Source organism: Crinia signifera, chromosome 6 (genome assembly GCF_055691185.1).
Source record: "Crinia signifera chromosome 6, ASM5569118v1, whole genome shotgun sequence".
Taxonomy (NCBI): domain Eukaryota; kingdom Metazoa; phylum Chordata; class Amphibia; order Anura; family Myobatrachidae; genus Crinia; species Crinia signifera.
The window spans coordinates 139,382,099-139,403,723 of record NC_139222.1 but is presented as its reverse complement, the minus strand read 5'-3'; the positions used below and the strand labels follow the sequence as shown (position 1 = coordinate 139,403,723).

Below are 21,625 nucleotides of genomic sequence, written 5' to 3'. Positions count from 1 at the left end.
GGGTGTATACATAGCATCTCCTAATACACAGAGCATGGTATATACCTCTCTCATCTCCTAATACACATAGCAGGGTGTATACATAGCATCTCCTTATACACAGAGCAGGGTACATACCTCTCATCTCCTAATACACTGAACAGGGTGTATACCTATCATCTCCAAACACACAGAACAGGGTGTATACCTATCATCTCCTAATACACAGAGCAGGTTACATACCTCTCATCTGCTAATACACAGAGCATGGTGCAGACCTGTTAACTTCTAATACACAGACATCAGGGCACATGTCTGTCAACTTCTAATACAAAGACATGAGGGCACATAAATGGCATCTCCTAATATACAGAGCAGGCTGCAAAATACCAGACATCACTACACATACCTATTATGTCCTAATATACAGAGCATGGTGCATGCATACCTGTCACCACCTAATACACAGAGCAAGGTGTATAGCTGTTATTAACTAATACACACACATCAGGGCAGATTCCTGTCATATCCTAATGCACAAACAGGGTACATACCTGTCACCTCCTAATACACAGACATCAGTGCACATACCGCTCATCTCCTAATTCACAGAGCACGGTGAATATCTGTCATCAACTAATACACAGACATCAGGAAACATACGTCTCCTAATACATGCATATGAGAGTAGAAACCTCTTACCTCCAAAAAGCACAGACATTTGTACAAATACCTCTTATCTCCTAATACACAGGACAGCACAATGCATTCCTGTCACCAACTAACACACAGACATTAGGAGACATACCTCTCATATATACAGAAAAGAAGGTGCACATCTCTCATCTCTTAATAGAAGTTTTAAGTGTGTATATGTATTGCCTCCTAATATACAAACAACAGGGATACTTCTATTACACAGACATCAGACTGTATACGTCTCATCCTAATACACTGACATCAGAGTGTATATGTTTCATCCTTATACACAGGCATCGGGATGTTTATCTCTCCTCATCATACGCAGACATCAGGGTTTATATGTGCCCTAATACACAGTCATAAATGTGCATACCTCCCATTTCCTAATATACTGACTATGGGCACATATGTCTCATCTTTTAACATACATACACCAGAATACAAACTTCTCCTTTCCACAATCTCTGTAAGCATACCTCTCATCTGCTAATATGCAGACATCAGGGTGCATAGTTGTTCTCTTTAAAAGCAGCGCATTCCTCTATTTCCTAACACGCAGGCATTAGTGCACACACCTCCCACCTCTTCATGCACAACATTACGAGCAGAAATACAATTATCTGTGTGTGTGTGTGTGTGTGTGTGTGTGTGCCTTTCTAAAATGCTTAAAAATTCACCCATACATGCACAATGAAACACATGTGTATTAGATTCAGTGTGCGGTTTTTAACAATCTATATATAATTCCAGCTGTGTATTTTTAGCTCTACTGATGTCTGAGCACAGAAGGAATGCTGCATAGACGATGCCTCCACTAACCCCCTCCTCTCTTATGTGTGTGTGTGTTTGTGTGTCTATGTATGTATGTATGTATGCATGTAAGTGCGTGTGTGTATCTGTGTGTGTGTATATATATATATATATATATGTGTGTGTGTGTATATATACATATATATAATATATACACACACACACACCGCACACACACACATATATATATATATATATATATATATATATATATACACACAAACACATGTATCATGTATATACAAACGGTACATACTCAGTATGTCTGCTTAATGTGTTTGTATCGCTGTTCGCTACATGTGTCTGCCATTTTATAAATAGTATAAAAGTAGCTTATCACTTGACTTGTGGGGAAAGAAACACTGTTACATATTTACATGTAATACATTTACAGCAGCTCTCATTAATTCAATAACACCAATAACATTTATGGGCTGATTATGTTCAGGGTCTTGCAGTGACGCACCATTATAAGCAGCTTGCTGTCAGGTAAACAAGCATGTTCCTTCTGTTTATTGTAACCCATTATTCAAATGATAATTTGTGTTTTGCGTTTGCACACATCTGCCTGCGTATACAGATACAGTATAGAATGCAGGTGTATTATATTTATGCCATCATATACTCACAGCCTCATGCCCAACATACTGTATACAATACCTCTATACCTGTCTTCACTCCCTCCTCATCCTTTTCCAGTGTCAATATTTCTTACACTCCCTATGCAGCTGTTTTCTCTGTCTATATTTAGCTCTGTTTTTCAGAGTGATCACAATGAAAGTGGTAAAAGGTGATTAGCACGCACCCTGCAGGCTCTCTGCCTTCCTTGTATCTCCCCCTCCCTCTCTTTCACACTTCCACTTTCTCTGTTTCTCCCATCCCTTGTGTCTCTTCTTTCCTCCATCTCCCTTATACTATAATTCTCTTCTTTCCCTATTCATAACTGCATATCAGATTTTCTCTGACCATGCCATTGCCCATGATTTCTAATTTGATCTTTCCCCTTTTGTCTCTCTCTTTCACATCATTCTTAAAGTATTCCTGTCACCTAGACATAGCGGAGGCAGCCATTTTGTGGGTTGGACCAAAATGCAGCCAAAATGCAGCCAATTAACTTATTAGAAACTAGTGCGCTCACTGACGCCCTGAAATGTTACTGATTCCTAGTAAGTTGATAGGCCCACAAAATGGCTGCCTCCACTGTGTTCCTATATTGTTTGTACTCAAAATGGCCACCTCCACTGTTTGTTTGATTGTTTGTTTTTTGATGACTGTTATTTTAGTCCACAAAATTGCTGAGTGTTGATGACCAACACTATATTATATTGTTCATAACTTCAAAGAAGCATACAGAGTGAATACAGCTATGCTTCTGATGGGTGATTTATCATATGCAAGTGAACATAATGGCATGACCAAAGAGATCTATTGAATAAATTAGAGAGAAGCTGTCACTCTCCCATGTCTGACAAAGCTATTCAATTGTTGCTCCTTTCAGGTGCGATCGGCTGCCATCGCTGACATTTCAGCTTGCGCCCCCTAAGCTGGCGAGGTGATATGAGCAAAAAGTGCCCTGTCTCAGTGCTCAAACGGGACTTTGCACATTGTGCCAGTTAATTTATTTGGGTTTAGCCAGTTTCCACGGCGTATCCATAATGAGTGCAATCAGTGGCATAACCAGGATCAATTGAATATAGATACGATTTACTACAAATGAAAACCTTACAGTTACAGTTTAACAGGTGTACATATCACAGTTGCATTTAATTTTAAACTCACTTTAGGTATACACTTAGAAAGATGACACTATTTGTATACTGAACATGAGATGTGGGACTGTGCAGTTATCCTTACAGTATGAGTAAAGACAGACACTGTGACAAAACCATACTTGCCTACCGAAAATCGGGTGTGTCTCCTCCCTCCGGACCCACGGAAAAGTGGACAAGTCTCCCGGGATGGCGGCCACGTTGATGCATGTGGATGTGGCCATGATGATGCAACAGTAATGGCCATGCCCACTTGTGGACTTATTTCAGTAGCCCCACCCAGGCTCTGCCTCTTTTCACTGCATGGCTGCCAGCCCCGCCCCCTATATCCTAGAGCTGGCTGCACTCAAAAGCATCAAAGTGGGCAACCCTGTACTAAACATTGTATCAAGCAAAAAGCTAATGAGCCATGGTACTGTTCTGCTGCCAGGTGTGTTTCATAGGGTCAATAGTGTATAGATTGACCTCAAAAGGTTGACATGAACAAGGTTGACATGGGAATAAGGTTAACAGAGAAATGGTTGACACATGAAAAGGTTGACATGAGTTTGTACATTTGGGGTTCACGTGCTAAAAGTGTATCAGGTGACCTTGCATGGCTCATTTCACCAGCCATGTTTCGGGTCAGGTGACTTGCTACACTACAGCTGTGCTTGGCACACTTTTAAGCTCCCATTTGTATTCCACATGAATGGTAAAGTATGAAAAAGTTAAAACGTATCCATTATTACCAATTTTTTTTTGTGCCGCCATATTTTACTATGTTGACCTATTGACTGTTGATCTAATGTTGACCCAAAGTCCGGGGCATACAGATTAAAAAGTTGTATTACAATATTACTTTCATATACTGTATATCTGTGTTTCCAAACAACTATGTTTGCCATATCAGTTACACTAGAGCCTCACTTCAGTGCTCTGTGTTGTAGTTGACATTGTGATGCTAAGATGTGCTACATCTGTGAGGATCGCAGTTTACTAAGCACCAGATAAGCCGCCCATCCGAGCACCCGACAATTCCCTTCTTTAACATGTGGGGGGATGTGTAATGAGAACACATCCCCTCGCGTGCCTCCGCAGCAGGAGAAATCATTCAATGGGCACTGACCATCGAATGATATCTCCTGCCATCGCAAATAAAAGCCAAAGACTTTCCCATACCCATGGGAACAGCCACGGTTTTCATGGGGATGCTTATAAAGTGCTTTCATTAGCAACCCCAGTCCCACCGTCATCCGCCACCGGGCCACCCTGATTGTTGAGAACGGCTCGGCGAATATTCAAATCATTGAAGCTGTTTGCAAAGGGGACCTGCGCATGTGCATAATATACCATGCGCATGTGCAGAGCCCCAAACATCGGACCAGGGCCGAATTTGGCCCCGTCCGATTAAACCAGAATAAAGGCCATTGACCAAATAATTCTTACTTTGTACTTGTCTGTGCCGGGATATGTATAATGTATAACATCTTATTGGCTATAGGCGTTCCTAGCCATGATCACTTCATTTCCGGCTTGCCATTGTCAACAAAGTTTCAAAGATAAATTCAGTGGGTGCTCTCGCCCTAAATACAAATACAAATAAACATGTATACTGTGACTTGTGGGGGTTATTCAGATCTGATCGCATGAATTCGCAAGTTGGGAGATTATGAAAGGACTGCATATGGGTACAGCTGGTAGTGTGCATGGCTTGAGGCTATACTGCGATAAAATCCAGCACATTTTTTAATCGTTGTTTGACAAAGGTCCTGGGTTACGCACAAACTGCACACACTGGAGAAAATCATTGGATGGTGAGCATCTTCCGCATGGATTTGCTGCTAAACGCCATTCAGCATAATTTTTGCAAGCCATCCACTAGCCATGCACAGCAAGGGCAGGATCTCACACTGGCTGAGCGGCGATTACCTGATAGCGTGGCTATGCAAATTAGCAGGTGAACAATCAGGTCTGAATATCCCCCGGTATTCAGGATACAGGACAAGTGTAGAAGTACTCAGCATTCGGTCAGTATAGAATAGCCTCTTTAAGGGCCAAATTCTCTAAGCTTCAAAAGTGATAAAGTGATAAACAGCCAGCCAATCAGCTCCTGCCTGATATTTTTCAAACACAGGGCGAGATTCTATATAGCAGAGATACGGTAAAAACCCCATTTTCGGGGTTTCTACCGCATCTCTATATGCTATATTGTGCCTCCGCAGTGTCAGCGCTGCGGAGGGAATCGCCAGCAAAAGCTGGCGATTCCCTGCAGAAGCCTATGGGCTTCTTACCGCAGCGCTGTTTGAGGGATCCGTCACGGATCCCTCCCAGCGTGCCCTGTGGCCGGCGCCGGGGTCTGCGCATGCGCAGATGGACTCCTGGGTCACAGACCCGGAAGTCCAGCACCGGCACCGCATCGCAAGGGACAGCTCTTACCGCAAGAGCTGTCCCTTGCGTTAATAACGGCATATGTTACAGCATATGCCGTTATTAAAAATGCGATGTCCGGCGAAGGGGGGCCGCGGATGTTATAACATCCCGCCCACAGTCTGTGACATGGAAGGTAGGAGATGATTGGCTGGCTGTTTATCACTTTCCATTTTAATACTTTTGAAGCTTAGAGAATCTGGCCCCATGGGAGAAACATGTCAAACCTTAAAGAAAGCAGAGGAAGGTAAAGTACCAGCAAATAATCCCATCATTTTTAAAACATAGCTTGTAACGTGGCAGTTAGAAATTGATTGGATGGTACTCCATCCACTTTATATCTCTCCTACTGTAGGTTTTGATAAATATTGCCCTAAATGTTTGGACACATTGGGGCAAATGTATTAAGCCTGGTAAAGTTATAAAGTAGAAGGTGATAAAGCACCAGCTAATCAACTCCTAATTTTTCAAACACAGCTGATTGGCTGGTGCGTTATTACCTTCCACTTTATCACTTTACCAGGCTTAATACATCTGCCCCATTGTTTATAAGGCAGTCTGCAAACTGGACTGTTAGTATGGGTACATGCTAGAAAGATCCATGGCACAATATGTAATTTCCGGCCAAATCAGAACGACACATCGGTTGGATCATTCAGTGTGTATATGCAATTAAATCTGTTGTTTTGCACTGCTGAGTTAGAGTTCCCATGATTCTCTGCAGCCAGTGGTGTTTAATAAATACATAGAGAACAGTTCTGCTACTCTGTGTATAACTGCATAGGACATCCCAGGTTAGCGCTGGATAAAACACATCTGTTTACAATGACAAATAATGAAATTGGAGGCACATTGTTGTAGGTAGGTCTGCTTGACATAGCACCCTCTGTACTATGTTAGCTCTTTTTCATGGATTCTTGTTCAATCACCAGCACCTTCATTACCCAGCCATCAAGTTCCTACGTATATGGGAACAAGACAACCTGTGGTAACATCATTGTATTGATGCCAGTTCCTCAATCTCTGTTTATCTGCCAACTGTGCTACTAAGAAGTCATTATTCTTATGTCTTATCAAGTGTAGCATTGTTATTTACATTTCATTAGTCAGCAAATAATTACAGCTCATTAAGCATTTTACTGTCATTAACTTACTGTGTTCTCCACTATCACCTTCTCTAACCATCTGCCTGTAATTTCTTCCCAACAGTGGAGGTCACCCCTCACCTCTCTGCAGCAGTGCCCTCTCCGAATAGCCTCCCCCCAAGTCCCGGGGAGCTGAGGCAAGAGCAGCGGGCAGCTAGTGGTCCTGGAGTGCCGATGGACCCTGCCAATCGGGAGCAACAGCTGCAGCAGCAGCTTCTTCTCCTGAAACAGCAGCAACAGCTCCAGAAGCAGCTTCTTTTTGCCGAATTCCAGAAGCAACATGAGAACCTGACAAGACAGCATGAGGTCCAAATCCAGAAACACCTCAAGGTGGGAAATACAGTTCTACATATCCAGCACTACTTACACTTTTACAAGCACTACCTCGCTACTTCCACTTTTCTCCATTGATAACCCATCTATCTGAAGCTACAGTACAGCGACACGTCCTTTTCTTTTTTACGTTATTTTGCTATCTTGCCCCTAGGACAGCCTACACTAATCTGTTCCCAACTGCCACTCTAACAGTTACAGTTTGTTTTACTAATTAGATGGTTCTGCTCAGCTCCAATACCAATCCTGCCATTGCCACACACCATAGCAACTTTCTCTTTTCCCAAACCATACTTGTATCTCTTATTACCATAGACAACAATCCAATCCACTCTTACCAACACTTAATGCTTCTGGTCAACCTTCATGCAGATATCTTCAGGACAAATCTGCTATTTTTGCACCTTCTTGGGCTTAATATGAGGGGATATACTGCTAATTTGCAAGCTATTAAAAGAGTGCAAGTTCATTGTTACCATCTAATAAGGCCAAGATCTTTGTGAGAGTTTAACATTATCTTGAAGTGCTTTACTAGACTATTATTGTTATTATTAATAATAACAATAATAATAATAATAATAATAATAATAATAATAATAAAGTAATAATAATCATCATCATAAAAGTAATAATAATTGCTTTGTTTAAAATGTATTCCATATCATGGATAGAGATATTGTAAACATGTTTATTTATATATTATTATAGTATATTTATATGGCGCCACAAGGGTTCCACAGCGCCTAACAATATATAAATGAGCAACAACAAGAAAAATAAGAAATGTAAGAAAAGTATGGAACAATTAAACATTTGCCCAGTTTATGTGATTTTGGGGGTTTTTAAAATATAACTGTCAAAGATACAACCTCCATGACTAGAATCCCATGAAAAGAATCCCTTTTTAAGGCATAAAGTGCAGTGTTTTTTTCCTCAAAATGTCATTAGAACTACAAATGGAATCAGTAGATTTTAGGCCAAGATCTGCATGCCTCTGCCAGACGGCTGAAACTTGGCTGTTGGTGTCCATCAACAAGTGTTCTCCAACTTTAGGCATTACCGTAAACAGCTCAATGTTGTTATTTGCACTAGGGGAGGCTTTACCTAATATCAATAGTGTCAGTGCCAATAAGTTAGAAACCTCCTTTTTTTGTGTGTTAAAAGTAAAGCACTGTTTCTTCCAAAACTCGGTGGGAAAATAAAAAAGATGCATCTTGCCACTCTGTTTACTCCTGAAATGTCACTCATGGCATGTGTGGTTTATTAATTTCCATGAAGGGTGCCAATAATTCTGGAACTAACTGTAATGAAATATGTGGAGTGGCAGACTAGTCTACGCTGTAACCATTGTTGCATCTTTCCTATTTGTATATCCAGGCTCATGCAGCCACCAGCAGCAGTTTGCTCCTGCCTCCAGCTGCCATCAGCAATGTGTACTCACATCTTCAGTGCCACATATGCTTTTGTTTATTTTAGTACTTTGTACTGCAATGTCTGAATGTTCATTGCCATAGTCTCTATTCCTCCCATTTTGCCATAAATGTATCTGCCCCTTGTTGTCCCTCATTTTCTATCTTTGCCTTGTTACATTAGACTCCTCTTATTTCACCATAGACATATTCTCCCACTGTATTCCTCTCTCTGTTTGGTACAGTGTTACAATAGATACTGTCTCCATTGTCAGAGAGAATATCCCACCATATTCCGATCCCTACCACCTGACCTTTGTGGTATTTATGCAACTGCAAAGCACAATTCTTTCACACCCTGAATTGTTGTAATCTATCTACAATAGAGAGGAGGGCTCAGATTTTAATACACTGTAGACAAATCATGTTTTCGTCCATATAGCATTTATACAATGAAGACTGCTCATCCCTGCCAACTATCACTAACATCTGATTCTGCTCAACTTCTGCATCCAAGTTAACAATGGGGCAGATGGAGCTGCCATCCCAAGCCTCCACATAAAATAGTCCCATCATATTGACAGTATGATGATCACCTAATAGACACCAGCTGGTCACATGGTTGGCCATAAATCATGAGTATTCAAATTTCATTTCTACTTTACACACTTGTGTTTTGAATTGTACCTATTTGCACTCCATACTCTGTAATGTTAATTGCATTTTTTCCTCCTATGGTAATGTGTAAAAAGTTTAGTCAGTACCACAAACAAATTCACCTAAAGTATGCACATACAGAATTTAGGTATATTGTACTTATTTTCTCTGATAGCACCCCACATTATAAAAGTAGAAAGTTATAACAAAAAATAGAGCGTTACTATATACCAATTTCTCCTCATACACTTTTGCTACAGTCGTGGCCAAACTGCACTTTTTGGAGGAACGAGTTTCTTTTTTGCCCATACTTGAATCTTAGTTGCAATGCATTGTAATAAAACCGCTTTGCTAGACTGCACTGATTAATTTGTTGTGGCACTTATAGATCTGACTTATAGTAGTACGTTGTAGGAAGTGTTACGATGCAGCAGTTGTGTTTTTTGTTTTCTCACACCAAGTTCCGTTGTCTTTCATATATAGAGTTTGTTGCATCACATTGCCACTGGTTGTTGTATTTGGCTCCAACAGTGGGATCCCGGCAGTCAGTATCCCTACATCGGGATCCCGGCTGCCGGTGCTCCGACAGGGGGGCAAGTGCAAAGAATCCCCTTGCAGGCTCGCTATGCTCCACATGGGAGAACAGCCCTGTGAGTTGGGATCCCCCTTGTCAGAGCACTGGCCACTCAGGTACAGGTTAGAGCGGAAAAGAAGGTCTCTGAGCAGACCGAATCACACCGGACCTCACTTGCGTCATGTTTCTTTTACCACATGGCACAACGAGGCTAGGTGTATGAGGCTTTTTAGCTGTTAATCTCTTCTCTAAAAAAAGATTGGCAACTTTTTGTCTAAAAAAACGTATATCCAAAATATAGACGTTTGAACAGAAAATGGTGTAAAATTGGTAAAGTCATTACATAGAGACACTTTTAATTATTCTTACATCCTCCAGTTTTTTTTTTTTTTTTTTCAATACCCTTATCCTGCTTGCCTCCCACATGTAGCAGCAACAGGAGATCTTGGCAGCCAAGAGGCAGCAGGAACTGGAGCAACAAAGAAAACGAGAGCGGCAGAGACAGGAGGAGGCCGAAAAACAGAGGCTGGAGCAGCAGCTCCTGATACTGAGGAACAAAGAGAAGAGCAAAGAGAGTAAGGGAGAGTGGAGAGACAGAGGTGAAGGGGGGATTTGGCTAAAATGGGGGTTACAGGTTTCATGTTTGTGCCGTGGTGTTCTTTAACCTGTTGTCTTTTGTTCCCTTTGTCTTTTGTGTCCTTCCAAGGTGCCATAGCCAGCACAGAGGTTAAACTGAAGCTACAGGAATTTCTGCTCAGCAAATCGAAGGAGGTACCAGGGAGTGCCAACCATTCCATTCTACAGCACCCCAAGTGTTGGTGAGATGGTTACTGTTGTTCTTTGCTTCATTTTGTTCACCCAAATCCCACAAATCTGCACTTTTTATAAACCTCCTATACAAACCAGCTGTTTGCTTTCCATCTATGTTCCTTCCAGTCTGACGTCACTGCTTCTGATATGCTTTATTTCCTTTCATATTCTCTGTCTTTCCTCAACATGCCTCCAATCTCTTCTATACATCTGTCTTTCCAGGGGCACCCACCATACCTCACTGGACCATAGCTCCCCCCCTCAGGTTGGGTCACCAGCTACACCCCCCTCTTACAAGCTGCCTCTTCTGGGAACCTGTGATGGGCGAGATGACTTTCCCCTCCGCAAGACAGGTAACTAATCTAGGACGTAGATGGTGTTAAATTTTATGCTTTTCTCTGTTACTTATTTAATTTTATAGTTGAATCCAGTGGTTCCAAAACTTTTTTGAATCAAGGCACCCTGGAGTATCAGAATTGTTTTCATGGCACCCCTAGGTCTAAAGCTTCTCATTGAGAAAGTCAGGAATAAATATTAATTTAAGTAAATTGTGTCTATGTCATCCTTAGGGACAATTATGTGGTTATAGACAGGATTCACTTCTGTTTGTACACAATGCAGCGATTACAAATAGCTTGTATTGGTCATGGACCACCAATCCGGGCCACCCCTGCAAGTCCCCCAAGGTGCCACGGTACACAGTTTCGGAACCTCTGGTTTAATCAAAGTTTATATATAGGCCCTGATTCTGGTTGGCTCACAAAGCATTGATAGTTTGCTGCTTTGTGAACCATGTAATGCCGCCTGCCAGTCTTGCGAATGCCTGCTACTCCCTGAAATTCCCTGCAGCACTGCAAATGGATTTTCCGTGTGATAAACATCCATGCACAGGCTTGCGTGTGGGCCCAAAATCCTTCGATGGTCACCGACCATCAAATGACTTCTGTAGCGCTCCCTAATCTAAGTCACTTTCTGGTGATTAGCAACACCCTGCTCTGAGAACAGGATGGGCAGCTGACATCCAGTGACATCAGCCGCCCTCACCCGGAAGGCAGGTGGCCACTTCCGTTTGCATGGGGATGCCCAGTGGTTTCTTGGGTGCACCCAGCATTTTTGTTCGCATGGGGACGCCCAGTGGTTCCCATGGGGACGCCCAGTGGTTTCTTGGGTGCCCCCAGCATTTTTGTGGGTACGCTCAGGAAACGCCTGCGCCCTGCCCGCCTCCACCCGGTGCAAACACCTCGGGGACTATGCAAGTCTCCGAGGGCGCCCACAGTGAAGACTTGCACATGTGCATATTCGCTTATGCGCATGCGCAGATCTTTACCATCGAACTGGCAGTACGAGCATACGAGGGAGTTTGCAAACTAAACAGAAAGCATGCACAAATAGCCAATCAGTCTGCTCTTCAGCCCATCAACACATCAGTGCAAGATGTTGTACCATAGACTGTGCTTCCCTCAACTACTGTATTTATGGTATAAAGTATATTGAAAGAATTTTCTTAAACAATATAAAATGGGAGGGGGGAAAGGAGGGAAGACCAAAGGAATGGGGCAACAGCAATCCTATCATAGAGCATACCCACAGTATCAGGAATATATAGGCCTGGCATACAAAGTTATCCATGAAACTGCTATCAGAGGAATGACCATATGCCCTCAAAAAACAAATAATTACAGTATATATAACAACATAGAAATCATTTAGATATTAAAAACAAAAACAAGACGATAGGATTTACCACTAAGCACATGAGGCACATGCCTATGGGCGGCACCTGCTGGGAGTGGCAAGGCAACCCCCCTTCTCGCGGGAGGGGGGGAGTTGAGGGGGGGTCTGCGAATAGCGGGAGAGGGGGTCGCAAGGGATCCGCAAATCGTGGGGGGGGGGTCGGTCCATGAGCCACTGGAGGGGGGGTAGCGCGCGGGGGGGGGGGGGGGGCCCGCAATACGCACGGGGGGCACAATGTTGTGCCTATGGGCGGCCTATCACTTCAATCTGTCCCTGACGATAGTATATATTGCCTGAGATAGAATCAAGTCCTCCTCTAACCTTTCAAATCAGGGCTAATTTTGTACATTTAAAAAATACATGGAGCAGGTTGCCTTCCATCTGGCATCTCCTCCAGCATAGACCTGAAGTGGATGGGAATATTCTCCTCAAATGCAGCGGTACCATGTACTAGGGAATATAAGTTTTAGTGTATTTTTCCCTATGTCTAAGACTAAATCAGCCCGAAATTTCTCCCAGCTATCCTGACCCAGTTGTTCCCTAAAATCATGTTCACAATTCACCCCATGAGCATCTAGGTGGTTAATTGTGGAAAATAGGCCCCTAGCAATTGATTGGAGGACACCTAGAAACTCTATGGTACATCTAGATGAGGACCCGCCCTCCTAATCAGAATGAGACAGATGTGAAGTCTACATAGTTGCAAATATTAGAAGAAACATCATGAGGGAATCCAATATCTATTTTATAGGTCCGCAAAAGATGGAGAGGAGCATAGCAGGGCACACGCCACTATTTAATAGCATCATAAATTACCCCTCTAACATCTCCTGGGGCACAAATCACACAGCCTTGAGTCACCATTTTCCTGTATCACAAATCCTCCTCATTTTCCCCATTGTTTCCTTCAAGTGGCACAGAGGGGTAGATGTATGAAGCAGTGATATGGTGAGAAGTGATAAAGTGCCTGGTACTTTATCACAGGCCAATCAACTATTAACTGTCCCTTTTTAAACCCAGCCTGTAACTTAACAGCCCGGAGCTGATTGGATGGTGATAAAGTATCAGGCACTTTAAAGGCCCCCATACACTAGGGCGACTTGTCCTTAGGACAAGTCGCCCCCGACTTCCCCCTGAGCTTCCCCGGCTGCTCCCCGGGGGAGCTTGATTAGATTGGCACTTGATGTGCCATTTTTTACATGTGATAAATCGTCTCGATTTATCACATGTAAAAAACCCGGGGAGCAGGGGGGGGGGGGGGGGGCTACAGAGGTGGGAGCAAGGGGGCTGGTAACGCTGCGGGGACAGCGTCTGTGTCCCCCGCTGCTGGGGACGCTGCGGGGACAGCGTCTGTGTCCCCCGCTGCTGGTAACGCTGCGGGGACAGCGTCTGTGTCCCCCGCTGCTGGTAACGCTGCGGGGACAGCGTCTGTGTCCCCCGCTGCTGGGGAAGCTGCGGGGGACACAGGCGGCATAGAGCCGGGCAGGGGGAGCCGGCGGGAGCTGTCAGTGCTAGAAAAAAAAAGCCTATACAATGAATGGGCAGCCTGTGATTGGCTGAGCGCTCTCTCAGCCAATTGCTGACTGGCTGAGAGAGCGCTCAGCCAATCACAGGCCGCCCATGCATTGTATGGGCTTTTTTTTTTATTCAATACTGACAGCTCCCGCCGGCTCCCTCTGCGCGGCTCTATGCCGCCTGTGTCCCCCGCAGCGTCCCCAGCCCCCCCTGCTCCCTCTACCGCCTCGCCGCCCCACTAGGTCCCAAGTCGGGTGGTCGGACGTGCAGCAGGTCCGACCACCCGACGCAGATCCGATGCGCACGGGACCGCGCATCGGATCTGAGGGGACATCAAAACTAGCCGATTTTGGTCCGATTTCGGCCAGATCCGACTGATCTGGCTGAAATCTGACCAAAATCGGCTAGTGTATGGGGGCCTTATCACTTCTCCTCGCTTATCACTGCTTCATACATTTAACCCACAGAGTGATAACAGCATCACTGTATTGCACACACAGCCTCAGGGAGATTGGCAGATACCCCTATTTCAAGGAGTTTCACTGACAGTCATGCTTGTCTGTCCTTTCAGCCTCTGAACCAAATTTAAAGGTTCGCTCGCGGTTAAAGCAGAAAGTTGCCGAAAGACGTAGTAGTCCCCTTCTCCGAAGGAAGGATGGAACAGTCATCAGTGCGTTCAAGAAGAGAGCTATTGAGATTCAGGGTATGCATCCATTCTCCGTCCCTCTTTGTCTTTTCTAATTCATTTCTCAGTCCTCAATAACTGTCATGTCTTACCTCAAAAATGTTCCTCATTGATGTATTGTAAATCTTCTTGCAGTTTCCTCTGTATGTAATAGTGCCCCAGGATCAGGACCCAGCTCCCCAAACAGCTCAAATAGTGCCATCTGTGAAAATGGGCTGACTGGGAGTGTGCCGAATATTGTTAGTGAGGTAAGTGAAAGCTTCTTTGGATAAATAAAAAAAATTTTTTTGATACAATAAAATACTGTTCCAAGGTGGTCTAAAGGTATGAAGTATGACAGGTCTTGTAAGTAATTTTTGTGTTTGGAGAGGGAATGGGTAAATGAGTATGCGCCACAAATAGAGTTAAAGGATTGGTCAGTGATACTGTACTGCAGAGCCGTAACTAGACTTTTTGGTACCCTGTGTTAGAAAGAGAATTGGAGCCACCATTTTTCCGATAGACACATAAGGTGCATGCCCTTATGGGGAAGGGGCATGACAAAACTGGACCCAGAGGTAGCGCATGCTATGATGCCATTTTCCATATTATAGAATATGGCAGATTGGATTTGGACACAAATCTTTTTTATACCATATTTATGCAATTTCACTGAGAGCTCTTTTTTTTGTCCAGTTAAAATACTCTTTAGTACTGTAAATAACACATTTAACTTCGGAGGGAACCAGCTACTAGATGGTTCGATTAGTCTTTCGCCACAGGATTCCAACTCATAATCCATTGCATTCCAGTCACTTTTCTCATTGAGCCAGTCAGGAGATGCCAGGCCTCATAAAGGAGGGAAGTGAAAGTAAATCAAATATATTATTGACAAGTGTTCACAACAGCTCCCCTCATCCTGTCACTCAGTGTACTGTGATACTCTCTGCACCACCCTAGTTACGGCCCCGGTGCTCTGTTTCATACTTACCTGCATTTTCATTTTCAGCAGAGAATTCTTACCTTGGAAGGAGTGGGAGGGCCTTTAGGTCTATATACGTCTCCGTCATTACCCAATATCTGCCTGCAGGGAAGCGCCAGCAACCTCACTGTGAGTATCTGTTCCATAGGACCAGACTGAGAGGTTGTTGTATGATCATGATACATCTTAAAGGATGTTGTAGGCAATAGTGTATGATGTTGTATTAACTTTGGATTCTCCCTTCAGGGCCAGTTCAGCTCCCAGGAGGGGATAGATCGCCAAAGCTTACGGCCAGGTGGTCCTTTCTTAAGCACAACAGCACTTCCCACCCTGGATGGAGGGGAGATAAGTCTGGGGGCTCCTTCCCTCCTACAGCATGTACTGCTATTGGAGCAAGCGAGACAGCAGAGTGCCCTCATAACAGGTTGATATTTTTTGCCCAGATATATTTGACTTTCTCATTTGCCCCTTTTGTGTGTAATTTCCCATCATTTATTTAACATGCATCTTTTCCCACTTCGATTCTGCTCCTTTAAATTAATAACCATCCAAATGTTTTCAATGTAGTGTTATTCACAAGTCCTTATCATTCACTTGTTTTTATAAATTGCTTTGTTCCCTGTATCTTAATACCTTGTTTATTTCAGTCAGCCCAATGTCTCGTCTAACATATATTCTAATTATGTCTCAGTCCCGCTGCATGGTCAGTCCCCCCTGGTGGGGGGAGAACGTGTGTCCAGTTCCCTACGCTTGGTCACAAAGGGCCCTCGACATCGTCCTCTGAGCCGCACACAGTCCTCCCCTCTCCCACAGAGCCCTCAGGCCCTCCAGCAACTGGTCCTGCAGCACCAGCACTATCTTGACCAACAACAGCTCAGCAAGGTATTTGGCTTTGTCTAGAAGCATACCTTTCATTTAATTTCCAAGTGCATATATTTCTGATACAAACTTTATTGTTCCAGACTGTGGAAGGTATACGCCAGCCACCTACTCATCCAGAGGAAACAGAAGAGGAGCTGACAGAACAGGATGGGGGGGATCGGAGCCGTGCTATTTTCACTCTGGATGGTGGAACAGAGAGTGAAGGAACACAAGAGGAGGAAGAAGGAGTAGAAGATGAAGGGGATGATAGTGAAGAGGGACGGACCAATGGTTCAGAGCATGCATTTAAAAAGGTGGGGATAGTTCAAGGAGGATACAGCTCAAACAAAAAAAATATAAGCTTTATTGGGAAGCAAGGTTGGACAAGCTTGCTAGACTTCTATAAAGGGATGGATGGCCTATTAACTCTTTAGTAGATAGATGTGCCTCCTTGGCTGAGGCAAAATTAAGTATTAACAGAAGACTGCAATGAAACAGTGCCCCTAGTGGCTGAATGATCTTGGAAAAAAGATGAACCAGTGGAGGGAGCTATTTTATGACTATTCCAAATCACTAGAAGCCAGTGACATCACTGAGACATGGAGCACGTTGCACTGTTAGCGAATTCATAGCTTGTACTGTTCTACCTAGAAAACAGCTGCTACAGATACACTAAAACCAGGTTACACATTCCTTCAAATACAGAAATATTTGTTTTGTTTGGCAAACGTGTGTTCAGGCATATCATTTTATAAAGCAAGCAATGCACTATTATAAAATCCAAAATGGCAATGAACCAATGTGTATAAAGATATGTATAGAGTGTGGAGGGTGCTGAACATGATCCACTTATTATTAATCGCATTTGCAATTCGACCTATGTGCGATATTTGTGCCCAGGATCGCATTGTAATATGCAATAGTGCCAGGACAATGTATCAGTATGCACCGGGACACAGGCTCTGAAAGGAGTCCTCCCTGGACTGTGCTCAATGTGGAAGCAGGGCTATTGCGCATGTGTGGTTCCACAGCGTCCATTTTCAGGAGGGCTCTGGGGTACCTTTCTGCCAGGGAGGGTTTGGTGTAGCCCATAGGCTACAGCAATCAACCGCCATCTTCAATTGGCTGTAGCTGAAGGGGTGTACCCTGTACCCCAGTGGGCATGTCCGGCCCTGCATTCAAGTGATTCTAAATATTTGCAGCTAACCCCCAGTATGTTGATGAAAAGCATTTGAGGGACTGTTGGTCAATAGAAGTTTTTTCAGAGAAAATAAAAGTGAGACGAATTTTGCAGAATACCAGTTAAATAGGCTCACAGCACCTTTCAATGATCAAAACTGAGGCACACCAAAAAGCACCATTTGAAGTGAATTGAGTTACTGTATAGCGATTTGTACCTAATCAGAGCTTTTGCATGTTAACCGCAGCAAAGAGTATTTCAGCCTATACAGCTTCTGCGTGTGCTTGTAATACAGTAGTAGGCAGCCAGTCATTGAGAAATTGAGATAGTTCTCATTGAGAACAATAACAGCACAGATGAGTAGGAAGATTGTGGCTTCTATATATACAAAATGTAAATCTTATATTTCCTACACACATCCTCAAGTGTTGTTTTTTTTTGTAACGGTGGTTGAACAGATGTAAACCTAAGGAGAACAAAGATGATAAAATGGGACAAGGAAATTGGTATTTCATGGAATGTTCTGCGGTTGTAGGGCAGGATGTGGAATGTTCTGCAGTTGTAAGTCATGTGGAGGAAAGTTGTGCATTTAGAGAGAAGGAGGAGCAATGTATGTTCTGTGGTTGCAGGGCTGAAGGTGGATTGAGCTGTGGTTGCAGCTGGACTGGAATAGGAACGCTCTGCAGTGGCATGGCTAGTAGAGGAGAAATGTTTGGCAGTTTTATGGCTAGGGGAGGAATGTTCTGCAGTTTTATGGCTATAGGAAGAGTGTTCTTTAGTTGCAGGGCTAGTGGAGTAATGTTCGGCATGTTACAGGTGTTGGAAGGTTTGTAGTTCAAGTGCTGGAGTAGGAATGTTCTGCATTTGGAGAAAAGGAGAAGTGTTCTGCAATTGTAGGGCAAAAAGGTTATTGTTCTGCTCCAGGGCATGAGACATCATCAGCTTGAGAAGAGAGGGGGCTTGGAAAGCTAGACTGAAGGAAAAGATGTTTGCAGTGTGTACCCTCAGTGATTTGATGTAAGAACACAGTTCATTGATGAGGAGAGCAGAGTATGAGTCATTCATTAATGACTCACCCCCTCCCCTCCTTCCTGTGAGTCAGACTGCACTAACACTCTCCTCCTCCCTCTTGACCTGCTGTAAAATGCAATGGGGGGGCTGCAGGCTGAAAACAAAAGCGGAGAGCGATTATAAGTGAACATAGTCATTGGCAGCATTATTTTTATCAATGAAACATGCAAATGTACAGTGCTGCAGGCATACAGATAATACGTTTTTATTACAAAGTGCATGCAAATGTACATCATAAGGAATGGATATAGCAGCCCAGTCTGTGTTCAGTTTATATACTGACATTTGACTATACAATGTGGTATGTGCTGCCATAGTATTCTGCTCTGTGATCCAACAAAATGCTGCAGTCTCATGTATCTACCCACTATACATAATTACCAAATTTGGATCTATCACCGTCATGAGGGAAGTTATAGGGTGTACTTCATGCCTCAGTGAATTGATGATGTGAATATTGATTGGGGCTGTCTCATTTGTGTGCAGGATACATGTCCGTTTTAAATTTTAATTTCTAGTGAGCAGAACACTTGAATTCCGCTGAAAGAGGTGAGGAGCAGCGTTAGCTTTTTGTCATATAGGGTGATATGCCTTTTTGCACTTTTAAACTGTATTTTGTTTTGCACATGAAATAATATGTAATTAAAATGTATAAATGTAATGAAATAAAGACAGACCTGATGCTGACCTACTTTCCTGACTTCTTTAAACATACATGGGGTTCCAATAGGTTTTTATTTTTTTATTTTAATTATTTTGAGCCTTATAAATAAATACGAGGATGCCTGAATAGTGCCTGGCATTGGCACAGTACAGTAAGGCAAAGTGGGAGTGGCCTATACATGCATATTATGGACCAATAGCTGTATCTCCACCTACTCTGCTGCTTTTTGTCCCAATACCTTGTCTAGTTTTTATACCTTACACCGATGAACTGGTTGTCAAACTAGGTACTATCCAATCGTTATCTACCTTTTGCCTGATATATTATTATTAATTAGCCATAATAGTGGGACGCAGTACATTTGCATTTATGTATAATCATATAAAGGAAAGAACATCTAATAAGGCAGACTGGGAAAGTTTCTCTGATTGATCAGTTTGTGCATTATTTGATCATAGTGATAATATGTGTCATTTATAAAGAGCTGGGCCATTTACTAGACCCCCTAAGCCTCAGTCTAGGGCCTTTATTACAATAAAGGTGCATACACACTGAGCGATATTCCTGGGGGTGGACGACTTTCGAAAGTCTTCCACCCCGTCGTTCATCTGCTGGTAATACGGCCGGTGATACTGTGGGAGCCTGCATCAGCGCTCTATGCTCATTGCCAGGCCATACACACTGGGTGACTTTTGAGCTGAAATGCCCACAGTGTATGGCCTTATCATAGTTTAACAAAAAGAAGGGGATATGTGGTCTTTCCTGGGATGTTAACCAGGCTTTGCTGTTATAGTGTACATATCATACTTGCTTATGTGGGAGGTGAAGGGTACATGGATAACACTTGAGTCATCGAGGCCCCGCCGCTGCTATACAGAGATGCAATCCTCAACATTAGTGGGGCACAATAATATGATTCAGCATGAGATTCATTGTCAAGCCACCTGGACTGCCCATTTCAATCAGGAATTGTGGGAGACTTGCCATCTCATCCCAGGGTCTGACAGAGCCTCCTGAGATCTGGTAGTCTCTTGAAGAGTGGGTAAGTATGGTGATATGTATACCGTAGTGTGGATGAATAATAACACAGTACCGGTCTCTGTCTCAGGCAGCAAAGGCCAGTAATAAGAACAGTAATACAAACGTCCTATTACTTCGACATTCGCATTTTGGGCAAAATAAGCCCCACCCCAAGTCTGCCCAACTTTCACCCAGATCCACCATTTTAGTGGTCTGAGATTTGGGGCTATCACACCAAAATCATTTTGAAGGCAAAGTGTAGGAAGTATATAGAGCAGAATAGAAGACATGTCTGTCTTTCACAGTTTGTTATTTTGAGTAGCTGGCTTTGCAGCTGGCAGTCTGTTGCTCTTAAATACTTATTTTCCTCCAACAAACTTTTATAATTTGTTAAGGCTCATATTGTGAATGGCAAAACCACAGCAAATAACTGTTTTGTGAAACATGTATGTGCAGTTGCACTTGGCTTTACCTGGCAATGCAATTACAGCAGGCCACTAAGTTGAGGTCTGCAGGAAAACAAAGTTTTGCAACAACTGGTTGTACAGATCTGAGACACTCTTGCTAAATGATTTTTACTTCTTCACCAACAGTGAAGTCACAGAGATCAGTGCTCATCTCTATAATTTGCACTTTCTGTTTTTCATTTCTAGGTCACTTCTATGTATGTACCAACGATTCCATTGTCTCTTTCTTCTCATTACTAATTTAACCCATAAATGAAACTAAACGGTTTTAAAAATTAACAATAAATATTAATAAAGGGCTAGTCATAAAGAGCTCATTTAGAATATCCTATTGGCTATGCTGTGAACATTCCGATCATCTGATTGGATAATAAATATGGAATACGTGGTCAAGAATTAAACTGAGATTATATGTAAGGTAATCAGACCTTAGTCAAGCACACCTTAGAAGGTAGAACTTCTTCATAGCCAAGTAAAAAAAAAAAAAGACCTACTGTAAAATAGGGAACCAGGCAGTATGTATAAAGCATTTTCACAATTGTAATGATGCTGGAATATTTCCAGTACACAGTGTTGATAAACTTAGAACAACTCTTTAGAGGTAAATAGATGTAGACTAATTTCCCAGTTGTCTCTATATGTGTGTGTCCATACAGAAGTGATCTCCATTCTGATATACATGTTGTCTATTATAACTTCTTATAACAAACTTCTCTCTGTTCCCCAGCTGTTCCCAGACACCCTCCCTCTGTACCAAGGTTCCCTTCCTCATTCGGCGTTAAGTCGTACACAGTCGTCTCCTGCAGCTCCGCTCACTTCCTGCAGTACAGAGACGCGGCGCAGAGTCCTCAGCACCACGGGTATTTATTT

General features: G+C 43.0%; 1 protein-coding gene across 5 annotated transcripts in view; it reads left to right on the top strand.

The window, feature by feature from the left end:
• Nucleotides 1–21,625, top strand: part of HDAC5 (histone deacetylase 5) — a 105,615-nt gene that overhangs the window by 63,649 nt on the left and 20,341 nt on the right. For 3 of the 5 annotated variants that reach the window (XM_083147382.1, XM_083147383.1, XM_083147378.1), the window contains 11 exons: nucleotides 6,879–7,144; nucleotides 10,218–10,386; nucleotides 10,494–10,605; nucleotides 10,820–10,950; nucleotides 14,418–14,549; nucleotides 14,667–14,779; nucleotides 15,520–15,621; nucleotides 15,739–15,916; nucleotides 16,184–16,374; nucleotides 16,455–16,667; nucleotides 21,483–21,615. In XM_083147382.1, coding sequence (XP_083003508.1) covers nucleotides 6,879–7,144; nucleotides 10,218–10,386; nucleotides 10,494–10,605; nucleotides 10,820–10,950; nucleotides 14,418–14,549; nucleotides 14,667–14,779; nucleotides 15,520–15,621; nucleotides 15,739–15,916; nucleotides 16,184–16,374; nucleotides 16,455–16,667; nucleotides 21,483–21,615 — 1,740 coding nt within the window. The remainder of the gene's footprint in view (nucleotides 1–6,878; nucleotides 7,145–10,217; nucleotides 10,387–10,493; nucleotides 10,606–10,819; nucleotides 10,951–14,417; nucleotides 14,550–14,666; nucleotides 14,780–15,519; nucleotides 15,622–15,738; nucleotides 15,917–16,183; nucleotides 16,375–16,454; nucleotides 16,668–21,482; nucleotides 21,616–21,625) is intronic. The other 2 variants (XM_083147380.1, XM_083147381.1) reach the window with 2 other exon arrangements.